The sequence below is a fragment of the Camelus ferus genome, chromosome 3 (genome assembly GCF_009834535.1).
Source record: "Camelus ferus isolate YT-003-E chromosome 3, BCGSAC_Cfer_1.0, whole genome shotgun sequence".
Taxonomy (NCBI): Eukaryota; Metazoa; Chordata; class Mammalia; order Artiodactyla; family Camelidae; genus Camelus; species Camelus ferus.
In genome coordinates this window covers 716,181-742,431 of record NC_045698.1, presented here as the reverse complement: position 1 = coordinate 742,431, position 26,251 = coordinate 716,181, and the positions used below count along the sequence as shown (strand labels likewise).

General features: G+C 61.9%; 1 protein-coding gene across 4 annotated transcripts; it reads right to left on the bottom strand.

Moving 5' to 3' along the window:
• Positions 1 to 379: 379 nt before the first annotated feature.
• On the bottom strand, positions 380 to 18,544 carry SLC6A19 (solute carrier family 6 member 19). Of its 4 annotated transcripts, none has more exons than XM_032469429.1 (15): positions 18,238 to 18,544; positions 14,852 to 14,917; positions 11,501 to 11,641; positions 10,361 to 10,498; positions 9,929 to 10,110; positions 9,514 to 9,624; positions 9,191 to 9,303; positions 7,105 to 7,233; positions 6,846 to 7,002; positions 4,954 to 5,158; positions 4,657 to 4,816; positions 3,010 to 3,172; positions 1,879 to 2,899; positions 1,161 to 1,250; positions 380 to 917 (listed from the first exon to the last, which is right to left on the bottom strand). In XM_032469429.1, the coding sequence occupies exons 1-13, from the start codon at positions 18,437 to 18,439 to the stop codon at positions 2,696 to 2,698; spliced, it is 1,971 nt and encodes a 656-aa protein (XP_032325320.1). In that variant the 5' UTR covers positions 18,440 to 18,544; the 3' UTR covers positions 380 to 917; positions 1,161 to 1,250; positions 1,879 to 2,695. The 4 variants fall into 4 exon arrangements, with proteins under 4 accessions (XP_032325320.1, XP_032325327.1, XP_032325313.1 ...); XM_032469436.1 differs by having other exon boundaries at positions 380 to 879; XM_032469422.1 differs by having other exon boundaries at positions 380 to 1,250.
• Positions 18,545 to 26,251: the final 7,707 nt, after the last annotated feature.

The window sequence follows — 26,251 nt, the reverse complement described above, 5'->3', positions numbered from 1 at the left end:
CGGCAGCGACGCCCTGCAGACACCCCGGCAACATCACAGCCGACGCGTCAGTTGAGGTCTCGTCCATCACCGGGGGTCCCTCCGTCCCGGTACGGCCACAGCTCTGGCGGCCTCCCTCTGCTCTCTGAAGCTGCGATTTGTCATCTCCAGATCATTTTATAAGCAGACTCACACATGTGACCCGGGGGTCGGCCGCAGTCTCCGGAGGTGTGTGGGTCGGGGTGGGAATCAGCCGCCCCTTGTAGCCCCCAGCGGTGCGCCATGCCCGCCACTCAGGGACAAGGAGGGGCCGCGGGGAGTGAGCGGGGCTGGCCGTCTGTGTGTGGAGGGTGTGGGTGGTGGGTGAATGCCCGGGGGTGTCTGCCAGGTCGGTGCCACGTTCATTTTTAAGCCACATTTATTTCCCTAAGAGCTTTCCAACCTTCTCAGACTGTCTGAATGTGAACTTCCCATCTGGTTCCAGGTAGTCCTCTTCTGGGGACGCCCAGGCCAGTTCCAGGAGACGCAGCCCTCACCTCTGCGTCCAACGGCAGCCCAGGGCCCAGGAACCCACGCCGGGCGTGAGCCCACCGGGAGCCTCGGAGGGGGCGGGCAGAGGGGAGGGCGCTTGTACCCCTGAGGGCCCCCTGTGGGGGGTGGTGACAGCACACGGTGGAGGTCTCAGCCGGACTGAGGGACACACGAGTCCCCCCAGCTCTGCTAGGAGCACCTCCTTTTGGCTGGAGGGGTGATGAGCTGGCCTCCCCCTGGGGCTCCCTGGACACGCAGGCCCCCCACCCAGCAGACGCTTCCATGAGGACGGCCTGGCCCTGCATCCACAGTATCACACCCGGACGCTGCATCTCACAGCCAGGCTGCACAGTTCCAGACGTGCGGGTCCTGGAGCACAGCCCCAGGGGACACGTTTTAAAAGATTCCTTTTTGGGTGAGAGGGAAGTAAGAAAAGGGAGGATCGGAGAAGAGGGAACAGGAGGGGAGGCGGTGCTGGGGGAGGGGAGAGCGGCCCCAGGTCACCTGCACAGGCCTTTCTCTCTGTCCTTTCCTGCTCTCGTCCCCTGCCACCCCACCCAGGGACCTCACCAGCAGCCCCTACCTCCTGAGGCCCAGGCCCAACCCCCCCCCCGCACATCATGGGACCTCGGGCATGGTGGGGGGCACACCTGGGGATGCAGCAAAGCCACAGTCCTGCACCGGCCCTTCAGGACTGGGCACGGCCGTCAGCTGTCCTCTGCACTTAGACAACGTTTAGGCTAAGAATATGAAAAGGAGTGAGTTATTTAGACACCAGCACCCACAAAACCCACATTTCTCACAGTCTGCCAAACACCGAGTGAGGGGACTGCCAGCCCCACCCAGGCGCCCACGAGCGTGACTCCCCGCCACGCGCCCAGCTGGGGGGGTGTATGCAGGGGTCCCGACCAGAGTTTCCCCAAGGGAGGGCCAGGACGCCCTGGGGAGCAGAGGAGGTGGGACCCCGCGGGACACTGGGAAGTCTCCGAGTGCAGGAACATGGCGCTGGACCCACCCTCCACATGGGTCCCCTCCCTGAGAACTCTCACAAGGTCCAGTTTAACTTAAACTTCCAGACTTTTCATGGACAGTGGAGGGGACCACTGTGGAACAGACACCCCTGCCCCATGCAGCCTGGGCTGAGATTGGATGTCACATCCCTCCCTTGATGGGAGGAGCCAGCGAGGCACCAGACGAGTGGTCTCCGGGCCCTCACAGTCCCTGACTGCTGGGACACACGAGCTGTCCGCAACCTCGGTGGCCAGGGCCGAGTTAACCTGTAACCTGCCCTTTCCAACAACTGGCTAAATATTCACACAGTTAATATTCTCTTAAAAAATGCAAAGGGGGGTTTCTGCCTTAAATTACCCGAGTTGAGTTTTATTTAACTGTTCATCTATCCGTGGCAGCCAGAAACTTTGATTAAGTGGGTCACAATTCAGCACGCCAGAATGCGGCCCGGACACGGGACCTCTTCACTGGCCGGCGGACAGGCAGGCCAGCAGGATTCCACCAGCTTCTCTCAAGTTCATCAGCCTCTTCCAGATGGGGCTCGCGAAAGATGCTCCTGGACCCGGGGGAGAAGCCCCGACCATACCATGGGGGCCTTGGGTCGGGAGGTGACAGCAAGGGGAAGAGGCGGGGGCCAGAGACTCGTCCCAAAGGGGCCGACTCCCCCACCAGTGTCGCTCTGCTCTCCCTCTGAGCGTGTGTGGTGCAGGGCAGGACCGCACAGAGTCTGCAAGCACACACAGCTTTGCACACATGCACATACACACGTATACACGTGTGCACAGCACACCAGCACACACTCACATGCGGATACACTCATGCATCAGCGCACGTATATCTGTGCTCACACACATGCACACACACACATACATGTGCCTACACACTCACATGTGTGTGCACCCCTACCAGGAGGATCGCTCCTGTCCCCTTTAATGCACACACACTTACGTACACCCACACTGCACACATACATACACAGGCCCACACACCCACACACTGCATACACACCACACTTGTACACTTGTACTGTACACACACATGCACAACTCTAGGCACATGCTTGTGCCCATGTCACATGCTCGCAATGTGCACACACTTGCTCACACACGGCACACATGCGTGTGCCCCAGCCCCTCCTCCGACCCCAGCGCCTGCAGGCCGTGGGCTGGGCTGCTCAGGACCTCAGGTCCCCGTTCACAGAGGCTGAGGACGGTGCGCTGACCAGTCCCTGGTGGTCCCCCCGCCTCCGGCAGCGGTTCCTGATGAGCTTGTAGACTGCGAAGCCGGGGATGATGAGACAGGGCACCCCGGCCACGAGGACCACCACCGCGTACACCCAGGGCGGGTACTTGACCTTCTTGGACTTCGGAAACTCCTCCTGGAGAGAGAGCCACCACGGGGTGAGCGAAGGCCCCCGTGACCCTCCTGGCCTCAGGGGGAGGGGAGGTAGACCCAGGCCCTGCCGCCACCCGGAGGCCCCGGACTCACATAGGCAGGGTCCCAGACGCTGTATATCAGATCCTCGTTGACCTCGATCACGAGGAAGAACAGAAAGATGACCAGCATGAGCAGGGGGCTGACCACTCTCCACATGACTTGCCAGAAGATGTTGGGCTTGTGGCCAATCATGAACTCGATGTCCCTGTTGAACCTGGAACGGAGGCCGAAGGGAGCCGTCACCAGGGGACGTGGACGAGTCTTTAATCCCAAGAGGGCAGAGGGCCGGCAGCCCCTCCACGCCCGGACAAACGGTCACCATCCTGTGATGCCGTACCCTGACCTGTCCTCCATGACACCCTTCTGGGCAAAGACGCGTCTCCCCTGGGCAGACGCCCATCAGCGCAGAAGGAGCCGGTTCGGAGCCTCCAGGACCCCCCGCCGCCCTGCAGTGCCACTGCCCAGCTGGACTTGTGGACTCAGGTCAGAGGCCTCGTCCTCCTCAGGCCCCTGCAGGCACTTATGCCAGTAGGGTCAAAACTTCAGGGGACGGAGAAGAGAGGCCGCCCAAGCTCCAGCGTCAGCCTCCTGGGCAGGATGGCGGCCCTGAGCGTGGGCAGCCGCACCCCCTCCGCCCGCCTATGCCCAGCTCCCTGCTGCACAAGTAAGTCTGCCGTCTGCGGGAGTCGGAACGGAGCCAGCAGGACGTGAGCTGTCCGGGGCCCGGAGAACCCGGAGGACGCGCTGGGGATGGCCAGACGCCCAGGCCCTGTGCCGGGGCCCACCAAGCTCTCCTGCCTGGGGCGGTCCTCCCTGAGCAGCGACCCGCGGCTAGACGGGGCCGGTGTCCTCAGGCCGTTCGCAGGTGGGTGGTTTCCCGCCTGCACCACGACCAGCATCACAGGCACGGCAACGTCTGCACGTTTCAGTCTAAGCACCTTCCCCGGCGTCCGCTGATGCTCCGCAGAGCAGGCCTGCCGTGTGCCCCCGCCTCCCCACAGCACCCGGGCTGGCTCAAGCTGCGTTGCTGAGAGCGTCCCACACGAGTGTCCTTCCACACATGTGCTCTCAGGGGACAGCGTAGGGGCCCCAGCCTGGCAGGCCCCGTGCAATTAATGCTAACAGGTTCTGGCGGATCATTTCTGGAGCTGTGGTGAGTCCAGCTCCTATAAAACACGGGTGCTGCTTCCTGGGCTCCCACCCGTCCGTGATGGCCGATAACATCCTGAAAGTTTGGCCAAGGGGGTGGCTGACCAGGCCACATTTGTCTGCCTTCCTCTGCTTGAGCCACTGTCTGGCTGAGGGGCCCTCCCCGAGCCCTGGGGTGTCGGAGTGGAACACCCAGTTCCCCACCTCGGGTGGGCAGGGTCCCCGGGGAAGCCTTTACCCACAGCAAATGCCCACCCTGTCCTCCAGCCTCGCCTCTCCCCAACTCAGCCCCCAGACTCCACAGCTCCTCTGCTCCTCTGTGTCTTAGGTCCCGGGGCATCTGGAAGCTGGATGGCATACTGTTTGCATCGCCCCGAACGGGCATCCAAGCGGGATCCATCTGCGCTCCCTCCCGCCCCCCAGGGCCAGTCCCACACCCAAACCATAACGTCCCAGAGGGGAAATGCACGCTGGGGCCCGTGTCATGGCTGGCCTGCCTCCCCATCCTGAATGCTCCCCTCGGAGACAGCCCAACGCCTTCCCTCCTACCTGTCCACGCCGTACACGTAGACGACGGAGAACATCTCGAAGAAGGCGATGATGAGCAGGGGGATGGAGCCGGCGTAGCTGTCCAGCAGGGACAGCCAGTACTGGCCGGAGTTCAGCGTGAAGATGAAGGCGATGAGATAGGTCCCCAGGCAGATGAGGCCTGCGGGGCAGACGCAGGGAGGACACCGGCTCCATGTTGGCTCGGGGCCGGCTGCTCCCCTCCTCCAGCAGCGGCACCGCAGTCATGTCCCCCAAGGCCTGTCCTCACAGCTCCGCCTGCACGGCCCCAGCCCCTACCTGTGAGCAGTTCCTTGGGCCACTTTTTGGGGAGGACATTGAGGTCCTGCAGGGGTATGAGCACACCCTCCATGTTCCCGAACATGGACGACAGCCCCAGGCAGAAGAGCATGACGAAGAAGAGGACGGCCCAGAGCGGGGACAGCGGCATCTTGGTGATGGCCTCGGTGAAGACAATGAAGGCCAGGCCGGTGCCCTCCACGCCCTGCCGGGGCAGACAGGTCAGCCACGGCCGCCCCCCCGGCCGCCCTTAATGGTACCCCCGCCCCGTCACCAGACAGCTCTCCACCTGCTGAGCCAGTACCGCACAAGTATCGGGCTGATTTGAGCCATTTTGTGAAATGACCAGATTTTGCCTTTTAGTCCCAAGTGTATTTTCAGAGCTGAGGTAGTTTCAGAGCGGGGCAGTTGTACATGTTGTCCAGCAATGGTCAGGGCGCATGCTGCCCGGACAGACACACGCACATACCACCGTCTGCTCAGACGGGGCTCTGCCCATGGCTGGTCCCAAGCACCGAGTGACTTCAACGGGGCCTGAGCGGGTCCCCTAAATGGACACCCAGGACATGCACCGGTTGACAGTCAGAGCAGCCTGTGGGGCAGGCAGTGTGCACAGACGGGCCCGCGAGTGCGTCCATACTCCACACAGGGCCCTGGGCTGACCCTAAGCCCCCGCATCCAGCCCTATGTGGGTCAGGGGACCTCAGGCAACAGCTCTCCCATCTCAGGGTGGGTTCCTGGGAGTGGAAATTCCGCAGAGGTGCCTGTGCTGGGAGGGACTGAGTTAGGAGCCAGTGGCTCCTCCAGGGAGTCCAGGGCCCACGCGGGAGGCCCCGGGATTCCATCAGGAGCCAGGGACCCCAAGGCAACTTAGCAGCGTATATGTGAGTTCCCAGGACAGTGAGCTGACCCTTCCACATAAGGGCTCAGCTCTGCGGAGAGGAGAGCCTGGGGCAGCTTGAGAGAAGTCCGGCAACCACACCAAGGTAGAGCGCGTGGCCACAGGGAAGAGTGAAGCTCTGATCCACCCGGCACAGGGTACGTCTGACAGTGACTGAGGGCAGCCGGCCCAGCCCACGAAGGAAAAGCAAATCCCCAGAGACAGAGGCCACTCAGCTGTGCCTGGGGCTGAGGGCAGGGCAGGCTCGCCGCTAAGGGAAAGCTTCCTGGCGGGCATGACTGCAGAAACTTACCAGAACCCAGCAAACTGCAGAGAACAGTCAAGCCTCAGTGCATGGACTCAGACCTCAATAAGGTTGTTTTTTAAAAAGAAAGGAAATACAGAATCTCCATCACCATGTCAACGCCCTCTCTCTCGCCCTGCGCTTGCCTGCAGAGCCAGGCAGAGTGACCCTCTGCTCTGTGCATCCTGCTGCTGGGCAGATCCAGATCGTGCTACAACTGGAGAAACAGAGCCAGGTCCTCAAAATGCTCAACATGCCCTGAAATATTGGGCATCTCCAATCAAGAAAACTGCAAAAATTAAATTAGTAACTGTTGGCCCATGAGCCTCCCAGCATGAAACGTCAGTAATCGCTGGGCATCAGTGCATCAGACAAGGGTCTCCCGGCACCGTGACGGCCAAGACTGTCAGCCAGTCCAAAATAAAATGTGCCACCAGCTGCCAAGTGACTTCAAAAGTGCAGTTATAATAACTCTGACTTTCTTGTGGCAGGAATTATAGTAAAAATGGACCATGCGGTGTTTCTGTGTGTTTGACATGATGCTGGGGAGTCAGGCCCATGGAGGCCCTTGAACTGGGGCTCATGCCTGGGGCTCCCAGCACCCACGGGGCAGGAGGATCGGGGCGGGCACATGGTGGGGGTCGGGCCCCTGGGAACTGTGGTCTGCCCAGGGCTGGCTGCCGCCTTGCCCTGCGGCCCAGGGCCCACCTCGGAGAGGAAGGACTTCATGTCGCAGGTGTGGAACTTGAGCTCCGCGTAGGCGGCGGGGTCGGAGGCGTTGCACCACTGCTGCATCTCTGCGAAGTTCTCCTGTGTCACGTTGCCCTCCGGCAGATCGAAGCCATTGATGAGGGTCAGGATGTTCCTGGAAAGACAGCCAGGCTGATGCCGGCCTGGGCGGGGGCAGGCCCGGCAGCCTCCTCGGAGGCGAGGCACACGGCCACTGGAGCATGGACGGGCCACTCACGTGCTGAAGCAGTCATCGAAGCGCTCGGTGGCGCGGAAGCCGATGATGGAGTAGACCACGGTGGCCGCGTACACAGATGTGAAGCCGTTGATCACGGACACGATCAGTGAGTCCATCTCGCAGTTGTTGCTGCGGACGAGGGCAGTGTCTGGTCACCACAGGCCCAGGGCTCCACGTCCACCCACCCAGCCCGTGACAGCACGGGCAGGACGGTCAGAGCCCTGTCTCAGGCCGGCTGTGGTGGAGGGTGCACAGCCCACCTGTTCTTCCACAGCTGGCCGAGTGCAAGGTGACGGAGGCCGTCCCCAAGCCCTGCCGTGACCTGGTGGCCCCACAGTCCCCCTGGAATCCCAGGGGACCCCAGATCGTGTGCAAGTCCCTGCTCAGCCAGCATCTGCTCTGGACTCAGGCCAGTGAGTCGTCAAACCCACGTGGAAAGGACGGCCCAGGCCTTGACCTTGCCGCTCTCCAGCCACAAAGGCCTCGAAGAGACAGCTGGGGCCAGGGCCCCCACCTCCTCCTGGCCTCCCCGCCTCCACCCTCCGCCCTCCTTCCTGCCCCGCCAGCGCCCCTCCTGCCCGCCCAGGCCCCCCTGCTGGGGCCTCCCCCCTCCACCTGGACACCTGAAGCCGTCCTCAGCTCGGCACAGTCCCTGAGCCCCTACCTTCCTCACTTGGACACCTTCCTTCCAGATGCTTCCGTCAAAAGCCAGTCCCTTCACCCTCAGGGAAACGCAAATCAAACCCCAGAGACACCACCCCACACCCACCACGACAGCCAGAACCAGGACATCAAAGGATAACAGGTGTGGGGGATCGGGGCCTCTCGCGAGGCCGGAGGACTGTGACCCGTGGCGGCCGCGTGGAGAACAGCTCCTCTCGCATGAGACCCAGGGCTGCCACACCGCCCAGCAGCCCCACCCCTGGGGGCACCCGCGGGGAGAAAGCAGGCCCGCGTGAGCTCGCGTACACTCGTTCACAGCAGCGGGGGTGGGCACAGCCCAGAGGTCCAGCGGCAGGGCGACCGTAAACTAGCCCGGAGTGGCCCGTCCACACGCAGGTACGACTCGGCTGCGAAAGGGAGGAAAGCGACACGGGGCAGCACGGACGAGCCTCGAGGACCTCACGCTCCTGGGAGGAGCCAGAGGACCGACCCGGAGGGGACAGACTGTGAAAAGCCCAGAGACCGACCCACCCAGGGGAAGCCTTCGAGTGCTGCTGGGGCGGCGGAGGCAGGCCACGGGCTTCTTTCAAAGGTGGAGATCATCGCGCAGTTCTGAACACACTAAGCCTACGGGACCATGCACCTGGAGGGGGTGGCTTGTGCGGCATGGAAGCATCCAAGTAGAGGGGCTGTCACCGCGTACCCTTAAGTCTGCTGGACCGCACGGCGCCCGCGGCCCCCACCCCCACCCTCCTCGCGGCCGGGCAGCCGCACTCACCCTTCCTTGTCTGAGTCTCTGCTCATGTGGCGCTGGAGCCCCAGCCCCCGACCCACAGCCGGCCCGGCCCCCCCCGCCGGAACCCCCGTCCTGTCTGTGCCTCCTTTCCTGTGTCTTACCACCTGCAGCCTGGCAGGCCTCGGCCTGCGGGTTTGCCTCTGCCAGACGCAGGGCCCAGGACGCAGGGCACTTTTGGTGGGGGGACGCAGCAGGGACTCTGAGTCTGTGAGAGGAACTGGCACTGTTGTGCTCCTCTGGAGGCCCTGGGGGCTGCAGCCCGTCAGTGTGGGTGTCAGCCGCGGTGGACTGCAGGGGGCCCGCATCTAGGGTCCTGGGTGCCGAGGGGCAAGCAGGGGAGGGGAGAGCGCCTGGGCTCGCTGTCCCCAGGGCTGAGGCACAGAGGGGCGGCCAGACGGTCAGCAGGCCTCTCTCTCAGCGCCAGCTTATGAACACGCCCCCTGACAGTGCGCAAGCCTCTTTCCAGCCCCACACCCCCCATCCAGAGGATTCGCAGCAGCGCCTCCGGGCGCATGTGTTCCCGGGACCCACGCACTGTCCCCTTCCTTCCACTCTCACGGCCGATCCCCACTGGGTCCGGTGGGGGACCGAAGTGCCTGGTGGGGCCCGGCGGCCCCGCGCACTCACTGGACGGAGTTGTAGCTGGAGAAGGAGATGAGGCCCCCGAAGGCCAGCGAGAAGGAGTAGAAGACCTGCGCGCCCGCGTCCAGCCAGGTGACCGGGTTGGCCAGCTCCGTGACCTGCGGCCAACGGACACCCTCAGCGCACGCCACGAGGACCGGCCCACCGGAGCGCCGCGAGCCGGAGGCAGGGTGCCTGGCTGGGTGGAGGTCAGAGGGCAAGGGGCCCCGAAGCGGTAGCCGAGGACCCTCCACCCAGCACACTCGCGCCCTGGGACCCTGGACAGGCCAGGGCTGTGGGGTGGAGCAGGCAGGCAGTGGGAGGCTCACGTTGGGCGTGAAGAGGAAGACGATGCCGCTGGTGGCGCCCTTGAGCGTCAGGCCCCGGATGAGGAAGATGGTCAGGACGATGTAGGGCAGCGTCGAGGTGATGTACACGGCCTGGGGAGGGCAGGTGTGGGCTGAGGGGCCGGGCCAGGCCACACAGGACCCGCCCTGCCCTCCTCCGAGTGCTCAGGCCCCAGCCTCCCTCTCTGCTTCCCACTATGGTCGCTGTCTGGCTCCTGCTGATCAGATGAGCACACCCGTGATCAGCTTCTTAAGCGTGTGTCTGAGAGCCGTCTGGACCAGCACTGAACCTCGGGCGCCGGCCAGGGCAACCAGCCGAGCCGGCCGTGACCCTCGGAGCCGGACAGCAGCGGCTCGGGAGCCGCGCCCCCGCGAGCGCCCGCCCGCCCTCCCGCACCTTGCCCGTGGTCTCGATGCCCCGGATGACGCACACGTAGAGCACGCTCCAGGCACAGGTCAGCGAGAGCAGGATCCACCACTGCACGGAGCCCGAGGAGTTGATGGACGTGGAGATGTTGAGGGTCTCCCGGTACCAGAAGTAGTCCACGGGGGAGCTGCGGGCACACTCCTCCACGTAGCCTGGGATGGGCATGCACGGTCAGCGTGAGCCACGGGGAGCGCGACCCACGGGGGCCTTCACCAGGGATGCCTGCTCATGTGGGCCCCCGTGTGTAGGCGTGGGGCCACGCCAGCTCGGGGCAGGGGGGGCGTGGGGGGTGGGAGCAGGAGGGAGGAGGCAGGAGTGCAGGCCCGGCGCGCTCACCACGCACATGCCCGAGTGGGATGGGTGCGTGTGCAAGTGTGCAAGTCTCATGTGAGAAGGGCTCACCCGTCTGGTTGGCGTTGAGCGGGCACTGGCTCCAAGGCAGGGGGTCCTGGAAGGAGTTGAAGAAGTACCACATGACCCAGGCGATGATGGTGTTGTAGTAGAGGCTGACCATGAAGGACACGAACATGGACGCGATGCCTGCGGGGGTGGGGCGTCACCGGGAGCGGCGACGGTGGGGGGCAGTGCTGGGGTGGGGGCACTGCTGGGGTGGGGTCACTGCTGGGGTGGGGGGGCAGTGCTGGGGTGGGGTCACTGCTGGGGTGGGGTCACTGCTGGGGTGGGGGGCAGTGCTGGGGTGGGGGCAGTGCTGGGGTGGGGTCACTGCTGGGGTGGGGGCAGTGCTGGGGTGGGGTCACTGCTGGGGTGGGGTCACTGCTGGGGTGGGGGCAGTGCTGGGGTGGGGTCACTGCTGGGGTGGGGGGCAGTGCTGGGGTGGGGTCACTGCTGGGTGGGGTCACTGCTGGGGTGGGGGGCAGTGCTGGGGTGGGGTCACTGCTGGGGTGGGGGGCAGTGCTGGGGTGGGGGCAGTGCTGGGGTGGGGTCACTGCTGGGGTGGGGGCAGTGCTGGGGTGGGGTCACTGCTGGGGTGGGATGCTGGGGCTGGGGGGGGCAGTGCTGGGTGGGGTCACTGCTGGGGTGGGGGGCAGTGCTGGGGTGGGGGCAGTGCTGGGGTGGGGGGCAGTGCTGGGGTGGGGTCACTGCTGGGGTGGGGTCACTGCTGGGGTGGGGGGCAGTGCTGGGGTGGGGTCACTGCTGGGGTGGGGGGCAGTGCTGGGGTGGGGGCAGTGCTGGGGTCACCTCCTCACACACTGTGTGTGAGTGAACAGAGGAGTCCCAGACAGCAGGGGGCCGCCCCAGAGGTCAGCATCCCTTCTGGGCCCTACTCTGGGTAGGGAGTGTGGGGCTCTGCTCTCCCCACGTGTCTACCCATCCCAGGCCCTGGGTGCCAGGAACTTGGGACGATCTCTGCTGGTCCCTGGTGGCCAGGACCCTGCAGACCACGCCCCAGCGACTTTCTAAGGAAGGGTTTGCAAAGGCCTCAAGTTTGGGGCCGTCAAGCCCCAGGACCGTCCCTTCCCTGGAAATGTAAAGGGAAGGGGGCCCCAGGCTGGGGTCACCCAAGCCCGGGGGGACACGCACCTACACCCTTCAGGGCTGGGTGGATGGCGCTCCAGACGCCCACGCTGCCCTTCCGCAGCCTCTGCCCGATGGCGAACTCCAGGTAGAGCAGGGGGATCCCCTCCAAGACCAGCAGGATGAGGAACGGGATCATAAACGCCCCTGCAGTGGGGGCGACAGCGTGGTCAGGGACAGCTGAAGGCCACCTCTGGGGACAAACTTTGTCCCAAATACAAAGGATACTGCGTCAACAAACCCGAGAAGGCCATTGGCATGTTTGGGGGGGGCATCTTGTGTCACCTCCCAAGTGTGTCCAGTTGGTCTGCCGTCCCCGCAGGACGGTGCCCGCCCTGCAGCCCCAGGAGAGTTGGGCATGGTGTCTGCGTGGGGGCGGAGACTGGGGTGGGGGCGGAGCCTGGGGTGGGGCCGTGGCCAGGGTGAGCCCCTCCAGGAGGTGTGGACCCTTGAGGCTCCATCAATCAAAATCTGGGAGGGGCGGACAGGAGGGGCCCTGAGGAGCCCCGGTTCAGAGGCAACCGGACATCATGCAGAGGGGGATCTCAGCCCGAGGATGGGCCCTGCTCTGGGGACACGGAGGAGCTGGACGCAGGCTCCAGGGCCCGGCCATACTGGCCAGGAGCTCTGTGGATGTCTCTGAGCGTCCGTGAAGGGCGGGGACCTGGGACGCCTGCCTTCATGGTGCGCACGGTCCCACCCAGCGGTGGCGTCTCCTCCCTTCCACGCCCCTGCCTGCTGCTTCGTCCTCAGCTCCCCACTGGCTGTGTCCTGAGCCCGGTCGGGCCTCCAAGCTGCCCCTTCCAGCCCGACCCGGGCTCTGGGGAAAACTGGGAGTCTCTCCAGGTGCACAGGGCAGGGGACTGCGCACAGCAATCCCGCAGAGATAGCACAATCACGGTTACCAAAGGTCACTGGCGCGGTCAGGATGAAGCTCGGCAGCAGAGAACAGGCGATAAGAGCTGGAAACACTGTCGCAGCAGGACTCACAGTGTAGGCAGGGCCTCGAGGCCGGGGGCCCTGGACACCGGGAGCCATGATCCCCGACCTGGGATGCTGCTCCGGGGCCACCTCCCAGTGCCTCCTGGAGTCTGGCTGTGGGCCTGCCGAGTGAGGGGGTCATCCGGGACACCCCCGGCTGGGACACCCCAACACCTGGCGCATTTGTGCAGCCCCATCCTCCTTTTCCCAACACACTCGTTCTCTGTGCTCCCCCAGGCCTCCCAGCTCCTTCACTTCCGTCCCACCCTCTCCCGCACCCCCTCCTCCCCGCACCGGCCTCCGGGTCAGTGTGGGTGTCAGACCCGAGCTGGAGCCCTCACTGGCGTGGCGCTGCGTGTGTGCATGTGTGCCTGTGTGTGCACATGCATGCGTGTACCTACGCATGTGGGTCTGAGGGAGTGCATTTTTGAGTGTGCATCCACATGTAAGTGTGTGGATAAGTGTGTAAGCATGAGTGTGTGGGTGTGCCCACGTGTGTGCCCACGTGTGTGAGTGTGCCCGTGTGTATGTGTGCACGTACAAGTGCGTGTGTCCACGTGTGTGTGTGCGCGTGCTGAGTGGGGGGACCAGGGGGTGGGCGAGGGAGGAGCAGGAGGGACCTCAGTCCTTTCTGTCTCTCAGTCTCTGTCCCGCCCCTGGGCTCCTGGGTTCACCTCTCGCCTTTTCTCTCTCTTCCTCCTCCTCTGTGTCTGTGAGGCCCTTACACTGGGGGGCCCAGGCCCCCGAGGCCTTCCCCGGTCTCCTGGCCGCAAGCCTCTCTCCACCTGGGGCTCCGGGGACAGGCTTCTTCTGGTGCTGGGGCTGCACGGGGGCCGAGGGTCAGAAAGCCAGAGGTGCGGCGTGACCCAGCAGGGAGGTCAACTTAACGTGCCATCAAGAAAGAGCAGAGAGTGGTGACAGACACCAGGAAAGGAAGGTACACGGCTGGATCCCCTGTGGGAGGCGGGGAGGGGAGCCCCCTGGGTCTGGGGGCTGCAGGGTTAAGGGCAGGATTGCAGCGATCCCAGGGTCAGTGAAGGTAAAATTAAAATAAGAAAAGATTTGTCTCTCTGATGTTTTCTCAGAAGCTTGATTTGAAAATCTTTTGGGCAAAACTGCCAAGAAGAAATGAGACTACAGTTCTCAAATGTCCTTCACCTATCCCCTCCACTCATGATGCCAATTTTACCCCGTCTCCCTGCCCCTTCACCTCCATCAGAAAACTCCTACTCATCCTTGAAAACCCCACTCAGATAGCCCCTCCTCCAGGAAGCCTCCCCTGCTGCCCATGGTCCTGGCACCCTTCCCTCGCACAAGCTCCTCCTGGACCAGGGGCTCAGATCTGATAGAGGATGGGTGGGTGGGCCCCTGCACACATCCACTGCACCCTCCAGAAGTGGGCTGGGCCCAGAGAGCCCTCCTGAGTCCCCACGTTGTGGGGTCCGCCAGCCTGTCACCCCCCACCTGGCAGCGCCCTCCAGGAAGCAGGCACTCAGCACCTTGTTTCCAGGGATGGGCAAACTTGGCTCCTTTTCTCTCAAGAAACTCAAGCAACACCAAACCCCAGGAGATATGAATCTTCCCTTTTAACCAGCCACTCCCTTGTGGAGAAGGTGTGGAGGAGGAGGGGGCAGGCGGAGGAGGGAGGGCGACAGGTCTTAGCGAAGGAGGAAAGCCATGTAAGGGCCAGGCGCCCAGCGTGGTTCCAAAGGTCCTGGGAGACGGATGCAGCCCCGCGGACAGACACAGGCACAGAGGGAGGCACGGGAGCAGCAGGCGAACCCGGGTGCTTCCTCTCTGAGAAATCAGGGAGGAGGGGCTGCTGGGAGGGGGCCTCGGGAGTCCCCGGCGCGGCCTCAGGCGGGGGGTCTCTCGGGGCGCTGCACTTTAGTTTACCGTTGAAGGATGACCGCACACCTCCACGGCCTTCCAGCAGGAAAGCGAAGTGGAGGCTGAGGCTGTGCCCCCAGGTCTGGACTTTGGTTTACACTGTGACCTGAGTTGAGGAGGAAATTTGGGGGTCGTTCCCATTCCCGGGGCCTTGTGCGTGGAGTGAGCAGCCAAGGCCGATGCCCCCTCTGAGGGCCAGCCTCCCCCCAGGACGCTGCCCGCCACCCCAGGTGCCCACGGAGGGGCCAGGGGTCCCTCTGAGTTTCCCTGAAGGACAGGTGAGGACCGCGGCCCAACCCTCGCCAGGGCCTTCCCTGCATCCCCTGCCAGCCCCACAGTCCAGATTCACACTGTCCATGAGAAGTCACTGGACTGCGGCAGAACCATCCTTCAGGAGGGACCAAAGCAGTGGTGGCGGGTTCTGCCCTCCTTAGGTCTGGCACTCTTCCACTAGCCACTCGGGTCCTGTCCTTTCAGGCTGGTTACCTGGTCTGATCTGGGTGTGGGGTCCAGTCTGCATCTGGCAGAGTGACCACTGGAAGGGCCGGCAGCTTGCAGAGAAAGTGGCAGATCTGAGGGTCCTGAGGTCCTGCCTACTGTCACAGAAGCTGACCAGAGGGCCTGGGGGGTGGAGAGGAGGCCCGGCGGCGGGTAGTGGGCAGTGTGTCCAGAGTCTAGAGATCACGCCCCAGAAGAGGGACCTGCACCTCGCACGTCCGAGGGCCTGCTCTGCCCTCCTTGCCCGGACCTGTCCCCTAGGGCCCCTGCTCAGCCCCTTCTGCAGCCAGTGTGCACCCTGGGGTTTGGGGAGAGGTGGGGTTTGGGGAGAGGTGGCCTTTGAGATGAGCGTGGGTGTGGACAGAGCTGGGTTTTGGAGGCTGGTGGCGCACCGGTGAGCACGCCTCCTGGAATTCAGACACTCTGCGGAGCGCGGGATGGGGGTGGGGACCAGAGAGCTAAACTGGAATGTGGCCTCCAGATGGGGGCTCTTGGTCAGAGTGAGGACAGACAGACGGCGTGCGCACTGCCTGTTTGTTGACTGGACTTAGATCTGTGCGTGCAGACCCTCTGAACGCTCCCCAGGGCTGCTGGAGGGAAAGGAGCTTGCTGGCCACGTTGGGTGGGACCACAGAGATGGGAGGACAGAGGAGACTCCTGTTGTGAAGCCACCCTAAGACGCGGGTGTGGGGGGAGCCCGGGCCGGGGGAGCCGCGGAGAAGGAGGCAGAGAGACATCGGGGTTCTCCTCCCATCCCAGGGGTTGGGGGGAGCAGCAGACTCTTCTGAAATCTGAGCTGAAACAGCTGCGGCCCTTCCCCATCCCTTCCCGCCCACCTGCAGGGCTGCTCTGGGCCGGGTGCCATCGCCCCGCGTCCTGTGGCTGGGAGGACAAGCCTGCCTGCAGCGGGATGCTCCTTCCGTGTCCACAGACCCTGACGGCAAATGCAGACCCAGAGCAGAAGCACAGCTGAGGCCGATGGGTCGGAGGCGAGGGCGGCCGGGTGGCCAAGGCACAGGCCCCCTGGGAGGAGCCCCCGGTGCTCCCTGCACCCGCTGCTCGCGGACAGGCTGGGACCTGACGGGAGAGACCCAGAACCAGGGTCCCCAGCGACACCGTCGCCCAGGATCGCGTGCACACGCTGTGCGGCCATACCCACAGCTAACACTGCAAAACGCTGCTGACCACGAGACTAGGCCATGGGCTGGTCTTCACTGTGGTTTCCTCTACTTTCTGTATTACTTTTTTTCGTAATATAAAGTTAAAAATAAAGCAGATGATCATTTACTTTGTGAATTACCCAAAACTCCTGGAAATAACTGAAGACAAATTAAGTTTTCACCAAACCAGGACATGCGGTCAGAATTGGAAAGACCCTAGGACCCTCAGATCTGCCACTTTCTCCGCAGGCTGCACAACGGCCCCACCCCCATGGTGGCTCTGCGGGGTCGGAGTGTCTCCCTGAGAGGTCGCCAGCCGCCTTGTCCTCAGGGACAGCCTCCTGGCCGTGAAGGATAGGACACTGAGCCCCTGCCCCGCCAGCAGGCCCAGAGGACTTGGGGCAGGCCCTCCGGGTGGGGCGGGTGGACGAGGGGGAGGCGGTAGCTCACCAGGACATCAGGGGCTGGACGCCGCCCCCTACTCCTAGGCTGACGGGCCGGCCGCCTGAGGGGCCCCAGGCCGCCTCAGTCTATGGGGTGATGTGGGTCGTGCTGTCCACAGCGTCTGCAGGCTGTTCCCACGCTGCCCCCACAGACTCCAAGCCCCAAAAGCCCACCTCCGACAGCGAGTTCTTCCCAGTCAAGGGCCCACGCTCTCTGGGAGCTGTAGGTCCTGGTCATCGCCCTGGACAACCCCACTGAAGGCCTTAAAGCCGCTTCCAGCATATTCCTGGACACGGGGCCCAGCTCCGGGGCCTACCCCTCTCCTCTCAGGGACAAGCATCTGGTCTCCATCCCCAAAGCGGGTCCATCCCGAGCCGCCTGAGGGCCCTGCGTGCAGGGGGAGCAGACAGCCTCTCCCTTTTCTACCCACGGGGGACGAGGGCCCATCTAGTCCATGTGCTGACTGAGCAGGTGCCAGAGGCGGAGCAGGGTGACGCCGGGACCCTCCCGCAGGCCAGCCCCCGGGGGATGTGACTGGCCAGTTCCAGAGGGAGGGGCACCAGCCTCACTGGGGCAGCTGGGAGGCCAGATGCAGGGACAGTCCCTGACCTCCAAGGCTCCCCAAGGCCCCCCAGGCACAGAGGCCGTGGAGTCTGCCTGGGAAGGACAGCTGGGCCAGAAGCTCACGAGACACACCCTCCCAGACATTCCAGCACTCAAGTCCTTGGCAATTCGAGGGGGTCACAGGAGCGACCCAGGAGTGGCCACTTCCACTTCTGCTTTCCTGGGGAACCATATCACAAAGCCCAGGAGAGCTTGCAGGGTCTTTAGGTTAGAGCCAAGCCACACCCGCTGACCCACATTGCTGTGCGATGTCCAAGAGCCCAGCAAGCCAGCAGCACTCCCAGAGCATCCAACTGGCCAGCTCTGCAGAGCCCGTCTGTCCAGCAAGCACCAGCCCCTGCTCCAGACCTTCTCCCTGGGTCCAGCTCCCCTGCCCCAGGACGGCGTGGGGGCCATAGGGGACCACGATGTGACCTCTACTTCATGGACGCCAGGAGGGTGGATGAAGGGAGAAGACCAGAACCAGGGGCCTCTGCATCTGGGGGAAGAGGGCAGCCTCGACCTGGGGAGCTCCCTTGGAAGCCTCTGGTGGCAGCAGGATGGAGCTGAGGGTGGCCTGTTGTGGGGTTGGTGGCCCCCTGCCTCTGGCCTGGGCGTTTCTCTCTGGGTCACCTGCTCCCAGCCCAGCTCCCTCCTCTGTCCATCAGGGAGTGAGGTGCCTGCGGTGGGGGTGGGACACAGACGACACACTGGGAGGACTCGGCCCGCTGCCCGCATGGTGGACGCATGGAGGGCTGGCCTTTCTGCCTCTCAGGCTGGCACCTTCCATGCTCAGAGGAGGGGAGGGGGCATCCCCCAAGGAGCAGCTGGCTCCTCTCGGACCCCCCACACCCAGGTCAGACCCATTCTCTGGGAACAGGGCCAGGCTCCTGGGTCCTGGATTGTGGGGGCCTCCCCACTGTGCAGGCACTTGGACGTGGAGGAGCCGGGGCAGCAGTGCCCCCATGGCCAACCAGCCGGTGTGCCAGGACTCGGGGGATGTGGTCACACTGCGGCCCCAGCCCTGCCCTCCGTGCAAACGTGGGGCTCAGTCCACGGGTGGAGGCGGCGCACCCAGGGGAAGGCTGTAGCGTCCCGCCCGTGGCCCCCAGCGGGGCGCTGGGATGCGGACGTCCATGCTGTTGCACCCGGACGGACCCCGCCTACCTCCACCGTGGCTCTGGCACAGGTAGGGGAAGCGCCACACGTTGCCCAGGCCCACACAGAAGCCCACGCAGGTGAGCATGTACTGGGCCTTGTTGTCCCACTTGGGCCGGGAGCTTCTCTCCTCCTCCTCAATGTGCTCCAGCTGGCCCAGGGACGGGGTCCGGGCCTCCAGCCCCGGGTTGGGCAGCACCAGCCTCACCATCGTGGTCGCTGGGTGGGTCCTCGTGGCGTGCAGCCCCGGAGCGAGGGCGAGTGGCCGCTGGCCAGAGCCCCAGCACTTTATAGGGAACCTTTGGCTCCTCACCCTGAGCACCTGGGCCGAAAGGAAGCGTCAGCAGATCTGGAGGGCGAGTCCGCCAGACGGTTAATGCCTTATCGGCCGTGGCGCCTGGACCCTCCCCCGAGCAAGCCTGACAGCACAGGTGAGGCTCTCCCACCCCCACACTCTGGGAGGAGGGACCTCATCCCACCTGGTCCTGCAGGACAGGGGTCTCCCCCAGACCCACGGAGCCTCTCCCATCAGCCACACCCCCACTTCAGAGGAGGCAGCAGGCCCTCTCCCAGACAGCGGGCACTCCCAACCCTGTTCCCTGTCTGGGTCCAGGTACAGAAGCTGGAGCCCGGGGCCCTGGGGGCAGCCCCCCTGGCCCTGTTCACACTGACTCAGAGCAGCTGGACCCCTCCCGCCTGAGCTCTGGGCTCTAAAAAGCTCCTCAGAGGCAGGGTCCACCAGCATCAGGTACCCAGAGCCGCTCCAGGGCCCCTGTCCACACAGGTTGTCATGGGACTCAAAACCATCCCCCTGCTGCCTCTCAGCCCTGCCCTAGGGATTTCTGTCCTTCCTGCGGGAGCCACGAGTGAGGCAGCCCCTCGCTGGGCACCAGGACGGCAGTGGGAATTGGGGTCCCTGCCCCCAGGGCAGACCAGTCAGGCCGGGAGACACAGGGAGCCAATGGTGCACCCAGAGAATGATGTGGCCTCCATAGGGTGACCGCAGTGGTTGCAGGGGGCAGGGGGTGGCCCAGTCTGGCCCCTGGGCTGGGGGCGGGCATCCCGGCAGGGGTCACATCCAAGCCGACATTGAAGGCTGAGTGGGAATTTGGGCACAGCTTCTGATGCAGTGAGTGGGAGGGTGTCCCCGTGCCCCTACCCCCAGTCCTGAGGTCCCTGGTCCCCCAGCCCGCCTGCCCTGAGGTCGGGGCCACACCCGCCCCACCACAGAGACTTCCTTGAGGAATGTCCTTCCCAGCGGCCTCTGTCCAGCCTCCAGGGTCGACCTTTGGCAGAACCCTCCCTGCCCCCCACCCTGTCCTTCCCAGCCCCGTGGCCTTCGCTGGAGCATGGACTCTGTCTTCCTGCCTCTGCCCGACTCTGCCAGGCGCGGTCTACACCCTCTCCACTCCATGGGACTGGTTCACACTGACATTCGAGGAATAGGCCAGGGAAGGCGGGTGGGGGTCACTCGGGGAGGAAGGAGTTCAGGACCCCGACCTTTGCCCACAGGATGGGGGTGAGTGGGGAGGGTGGAGGCCGGAAGAGAGAGATCAGGTGTGTTTTTAGGGACATCTGGCTTCTGAGACGGGCATGGACTGGAGGGCGGGGCCGGCGGTAGAGGCCCTGTGGAGAGAGAGAGAGACAGAGAGAGAGCCAGAGACAGAGACGGAGGAAAAGACAGGGACAGAGAGCGACAGAGAGAGAGGGGGGTAGAGAGATGGAGGCAGAGACAGAGTCAGAGATGCTGGCAGAAGGTGGGAGGAAGGGGGAGGAGGGGAGAGGAGGAAAGAGGGCAGGGGAAGGGAGGGGGAGAAAGAGGAGCGGAGGGAAGGGAGGAAGGGAGGGAGGATGGGATAAGGGGGCAGGGAGGGGGAGGGGAGGCTTCCACAGCCTCTCGGAGGCATCTGCTCTCCCCGGACCCTCCTGCTGGAACCTCCGCCACCTTCCTTGACCTGCAGGTGCTGCCTGACCTGCTGGGACCTCTCACTGCCCCTGCTGCCCTCCAGCTGAGGCCCCTCCTGCCCCTCCCAGGGCCCAGGGGCCCGCCCCCCCACCTTCCAGCCAGGGCATCTATCCAAGGTCGCCGGCTTGCCCGCAGCCGGACACCTCCCACTCTTCCCTCCTGCGCAGCCTTATCTCCTTCCCGTGGGACGGGAGGTGCGGTTTACTTAGTTACTTGGCTAACTGCTCATGCCCCTCCTTTCCAGGCTCCCCCTCCTGGTAGCCCCCCAGGGCCCACAGGTCCCTGAGACCACTCAAGGGTCAGCCCCTTTCCAAACTCCAGGGTGGCCCAGGGGAAGGGACGGCAGGCCCAGCAGGCCTTCTGCTCTCGCTAGAATTGTATTTGGAAACAACCAGGAAGACAGAGGCCAGAGACAGCGTTTGAATCCACTGCCCCTTCCATCCCCTCCCATCCCCTCCCCCGGCCTGGAGGAGCCCGAGAGGCACCACCCCACGGCTGCCGGGACCCCTGCGCCTCTCTCAAAGCTGAGAGGTCACGGGCACCTTGTGGAAAGTCCCGTTCGTCCATGACAACATGCCAGGGCATCTGCAGTCCCTCCCCTCCAGCAGCCCGAGGCCACCTCCTTCCACACCGAACCATGGCTCTCCGCCCACACCTGCCAGAACAACATTTTACTACAAAGGAAACACATGCTCAGTGAGGAAAATCGGAGGGTTTTCAACCACCAGCCGGAGACGAACACGGAGAGCTCCCTCAGTCCCCCGTGGGCGACGCACACACACTCACCCCTTGAAATTTCTGTCTGTGCCTGAGCTTTACTTAACATTATATCTTGAGTAATTTCCTTTTGTTAAATTAAAAATTTTAAGACTATATTTAAATTTGTTTTATGTTACTAACTTTTTGTTAGATTTTTCCTCCAAATGTCATTTTTGACATGGACCATCAGGCGTGCTCGGTGCTGCGTGTGCAGTCGTTTATCACAGAAAAATCCCCGGCACAGCACACCTCTGCCGCTTTCCACTTGTCCCCGTTCTAAGTATTGTCGTGGTAAATGTATGTGAACACACGTCTTTTTGTTACCGGTTGGCAGGTTGGTGAATTTTCGTAAAGCAGGAACATCCAAGATCACCCAGATCAAGAACAGAACATTCCAGAGCCCCTGAGGCCCTGCTCCCTACCAGGCACCCCTACCTCCCCCAAAGCAACCACCATCTGCAGGTCTGAAAGCGCAGCTGGGTCTGCTGTTCCTGAGGGGCACCCGACAGCATCCATGGTCTACACCTCCTGCTCCCGGCATCCACGGTCTACACTGCCTGCTCCAGGCCTCCAGGGCTCAGCGAGTTCCCGGGGTCTTTCCCGCCACCGCCCTGCCGGCTCCCTGGTGGAGGTGCCGGGGGGGCCAGGGTTCATTCCTCTGTTCTAGCTGCAGGAGTCCAGCTGTGCCGTTACCACAGGAGCCACTCTGAAGCCCGTCCTCTCCTCCCGGCACGTGCGTGTCTGTCCCCCAAGGGGGGCCCAGCCCAAGCAGATGTGGCCAAACCACTCCCCGGGGGTGGAGCCCACCACCCGCCGGCCCCGGGGTTGTTCCACAGTCCCAGTCGCCAGCCCTCTTACTCAGTGGCCATTGTGTCCCCAGCAAGGGTGCTTGTTACGTCTTTACTCTGCATTTCCCCGAGGCCTGTGACATCGCTAACCTCCTGGGAAATGCTGTTCAAATGCCCTTAGATCGTGGGGGGCTGACTCCTTCCCACTAATGTCCAGGACATTTTCGGGAGCCCTGGACAGGGCTCCACAGGCTCCTCCCCCCGGGCCCGGCCCGGCCCTCCGCCTGTGGGCGCTTCTAATGAACAGAAGTGCTCGTGGCAGCGTTGTCCGATCACCGCTCCTGTAAGTCCCTTCGCCTACCTCCCGGTCCTGCGGACATCCTCTCGCCTTCCGTCCAGAAGCCTTAGTGTTTCCTTACACGCTGAAGTCAGTGAGCCACTCGGAACTGAGTCTCCCGTGTCGTGTGAGGCAGCTGTCAGTCGAGAGCCTTCTTGTTGGAGGGGGAGGAATATTCAAATGCTGTGGCCCCGTTTACTCAAAATGTCACCCTTGCACATCTTCCCCTAGAGCTGCCTTTGCGGTAAACCTCTTGGTGTCTGCGCGGTCTGTGTCTCCACGACACACTCTGCTCTTTTGGTCTCTTTGTCTACCTTTTCCTCAAGGGCAGGCAGCCCTCACTCCCGAAGTTTTATCACAGACTTCGTGTCTTCCAGCTGTGTTCTTCTGAGGCGGGAAGCCCCATAAAAAGACCGGCAGGACCCCCAGGCAGGGCCGCTGCTCTCCTGCCGGCGCCGTCCGGTTCCCGGCCCAGAGGCTCTAGCTCACTTTTTGCCTCTGAAACGGCTTACTTACCCCGAAAATTCTATTGGTTCCCTGAGCTCACCTCTGATTGGTTATTTCTCTCACTCCTGATTGGTCCATTTCTACAAAGCTTGTCCCTAATTAGTCAATTTTTGTTACACCTTATTTGCATATGATGTTGCAAAGTGTAAACTAGCAGCCTATAACAGCCTGTGCAACCCTGCAGACCGCGTCCAGAGCTTGGAGTGTTCACTCCTCTGGGCCCGCTGGCGTAGTAAAGCTGAGTTCTCCGTCCGACTCTCCGAGTGCTGCTCAGTCTCTTGCCCGGATCCTGGTTGCTGTCACGACTGAGCTGTAACAACGCTGGGCTGTAACACGTTTCTTCTGCAACACTTCAAGGGCACATACATCTTAGAACAAGCTTGTAAGTTCCCACGGAATGCCGTCTGGGACTTGGACCAAAGTGCATTCAATCTATGGGTCTACAGGTCGATTTAAATGGGGTCTTTAAAATACGGGGTTTTGCAAGCCATGAGCACAGCGTGCCCCTCCAACAGCACAGGCTTTCTCTTTCTCCGTAGTGTTTTACAGTTCTTCTGTCTGGAGATCTTTTATTACATTTATTCTTGGGGTTTGACTTATTGGATGCTCTTGTGAATAACATTGTTTTTAACGTTCACCTTCTCATTGTGTACTGCTGACATGTGTGACAACACTATTTTTAGATGGAAATCTTTCTCTAATACGTTTAACCGTTGATTTTTAAAGATACCCTCAATACAAAATTATACCAACTGAAAAGGACAGTTTCAATTTAACACTTTCCCACCTTCCGCCTTTCACTCTCATTTTTCTCACCTCCTCACATGGTGTCCGGCTGCACCCCTGCCTCGCTCCCCATCTCGTGAGACGTTTTCAGTGTTTCCCCTTTGGGCCCATCGAGTGCGAGGGAGATGCTTGTGCAAACTCTTGTCGGATAAAGGAGTCCCCCTTCTACTCTGCGTGTACTGAGTCCCTTTATTCTGCTGGAACAGCCTGATGGACGTGTAAACGTCACCAAGTACAATTCAGTCTCTTTTCAGTGTGTTCACAGCAGCCACCTCTACAGCCAGGGCCAGCACTTCCATCACGCCCCCAAGAACCCCACCTCGGGGGGCCTCCCCACCTCGAGGGGCCTCCCCACCTCGAGGGGCCACCTCACCTCAAGAGGCCTCCTCTGTTTTGATGCGTGTTTACAAATACCCATCCCTGGGTTCTCTTAATGAACTGCTCATTTTTAACTTTAAAACAACCTTATCTTCCTGGGGTAATCCCAAATTGACCACAGTGCGTAGTAATTTATATCCCTGGATTCAGCTGACGACAAGTTAACTTAGGGTTTTACACCATGCTCCTTCACCCTGTGTGTCGATCCAGAATTCTGGTCACTTAGTTGGGGTCAGTTGCTGGGAGAGAATTTCGGGGCCGCGGACCACTCCCACCTCGGGAGCAGATGCAGACCCCACGTTGCTGTGATCCCACCAGCCAGCAGGACAGTCCGCCCACCGCACTTTTACTGACAATCAGTATTACTGGTTTTAATCTTTGCTAATTTTGTAAGTCTTAGAAAGCGCAGTTGAAATGGACCAGACGGCTTGTTTTGAAGCCTTGATAAAATTTTGTAAAATTTGGTGTCTTTTCAATCAGATGCCATCCCAACGGACACCCGGTCAGCTTCAGATTTTTCTCGCATTTGTGCTAAGAGGATGGCTCACGCTCCAAATCCGCGGGAAAGGAAGCTGAGCAGCCGCGTTATGAAGTCTTCCTGTGCCGGGCAGGACGGCGCCATCCGAAAGCCTTAGGACAGGACGGGTTATCCGTGACTCCTGACGGCCCAGCCACACCCGGGCTTTGGAAGCCATCCAGCACGAGAGGCAGGGCGGGCAGCGGTGGGGGCCGGGGACAGTCTCGGGATCTCCCGGGTCAGTAACCTTTGCCTCTCCATCCTGCGTCTTCATGGAGACGCCTGTTTATAAGGCTCGAGTCACTGCGTAGTAGCCTCGGAAGTCTCAGGGACCTCTGACGCTCCTCCGTTCAGACCCCACCCAGGCCCAGTCTCATCGACTTGTGGGCCCAGAGGCGAGCCACAGGGTCAGAATCACCCCTGCCTGAGAGCCCTGTCTGAACGCAGAGGGATGCAGCTCCCAGGCCCTGCCCACTGGGAGTGGGGGTCCCCGGAGCACCTGCCTGAGTGCGCCTGAACCCAGGGACGCAGGCTTCCCGCTGCACTCACCTGGCCAGGTGGGAGGCCAGAGTCCCCTGGAGGCCCCTTCCTGTGTTTGTTTACTGCTGGGTTGTCCAGAGAACAGGTTGTTACCGACCTGGGTCTTTGAGGAAATAGCCCCAAGATAAGCTGGGACAGGATGCAGTGAGATCCTGCCTTCCTCACGATAACAGCTGCCTTGGCCCGCGGGCGCCGGGGAGGAACACGGTGGGCGCAGCAGGGCGGGCAGGAGGCCTGGGGACCCCGAGGCCCGCCGGGAGCCCAGGGCCCGCCCACAGAGCCCTCCGGCTTATTCTCATGGTTAGAAAAAGCAGACAAGACAGAAGCTAAAGGGTCTAAAGTGATCTGGCCAGGTCAGTAGTGGCACGTGCACATTTGTCTTTTTGCCGCTTCTGTGATTATGAAATTAACACATTTGTGTAATGGAAATGTGTCATGTAACTTGGAAGATTCAGAACAAACGCAAGAGATGAGTAAAAAGCATTTGTGATTTCACGATCCGTAGATGGCGGTAAAAAACCAGTCCAGCATTTTTATCCTCATGTACGTGTGCACACACACACGTGCACACATGCTGCACATACATGCTGATACTCATACATAACGGGTGTCATTCTTCATTTTTCCACCTAACGTGTTATTTTCCCACACCACAAAATTCACACTGCCCACTGGCCCCCATGTGGGGCCGTACTGGAGTTTGTGTGACCATGTTACCCATTTTTCTATTGTTGGGCAGTTCTGGTGTTTGAGATTTTAGTTATTATAAATACTGCTGCAATAAACATCTTTGTTCAAAAACCCTTCTCCCCATCTTTGAACTCCTGGGATGGATTTTTCTAGAAGTGGCTCAGGAGGCTGAAGGAAATGAAAGCTGCTTTCTGGAAAGACCTCGGCGCAGGAGTGCTGACTCCACGTGCCCCTGGGAAGCACTGGACGTCACTCCAACCGTTGCCGGCTTAAGTAGGAGTTCGTGGCTAAGATACTGGTTTGTGTGTCTCGTTTCTGGCTGCATTAAGGTTTTTCAGGTCCCTCAGCTACTTACGTATTTTCAGTAGGTTAACTGAAAACAGTAAACAGCCAATTATTTTTTACCAGAAATCAGATTCGCTCAAGAACAGCAAAGAAGTGCGATTCTGGACACGCGAGTGTGGTGACGTGTGAGCACCGTCTTCTGGAGGAAACGGGTTTCGCGGGGGTGGGTTTTCATTGGCTGAGCGGTGGCCGGGCGTGGGGCATCTTTCCTCCTCCCGCTGGTGTGAGGAGGTGGTGACGTCCTGACTCCCTGCCGGCACCTGTACTGATGTGAGTGGTCCCTGCTGGAGGACCCCCCCACCCCTCGGTTCTAGCTGGGGTCTCTTCCATTGATTTTCATGATTGCAGTTGCCACTACCCTCCTTCTGAGAGGTGAGGGCTCTGGGCTGTTTTCCCACCTCTCTGTGTCG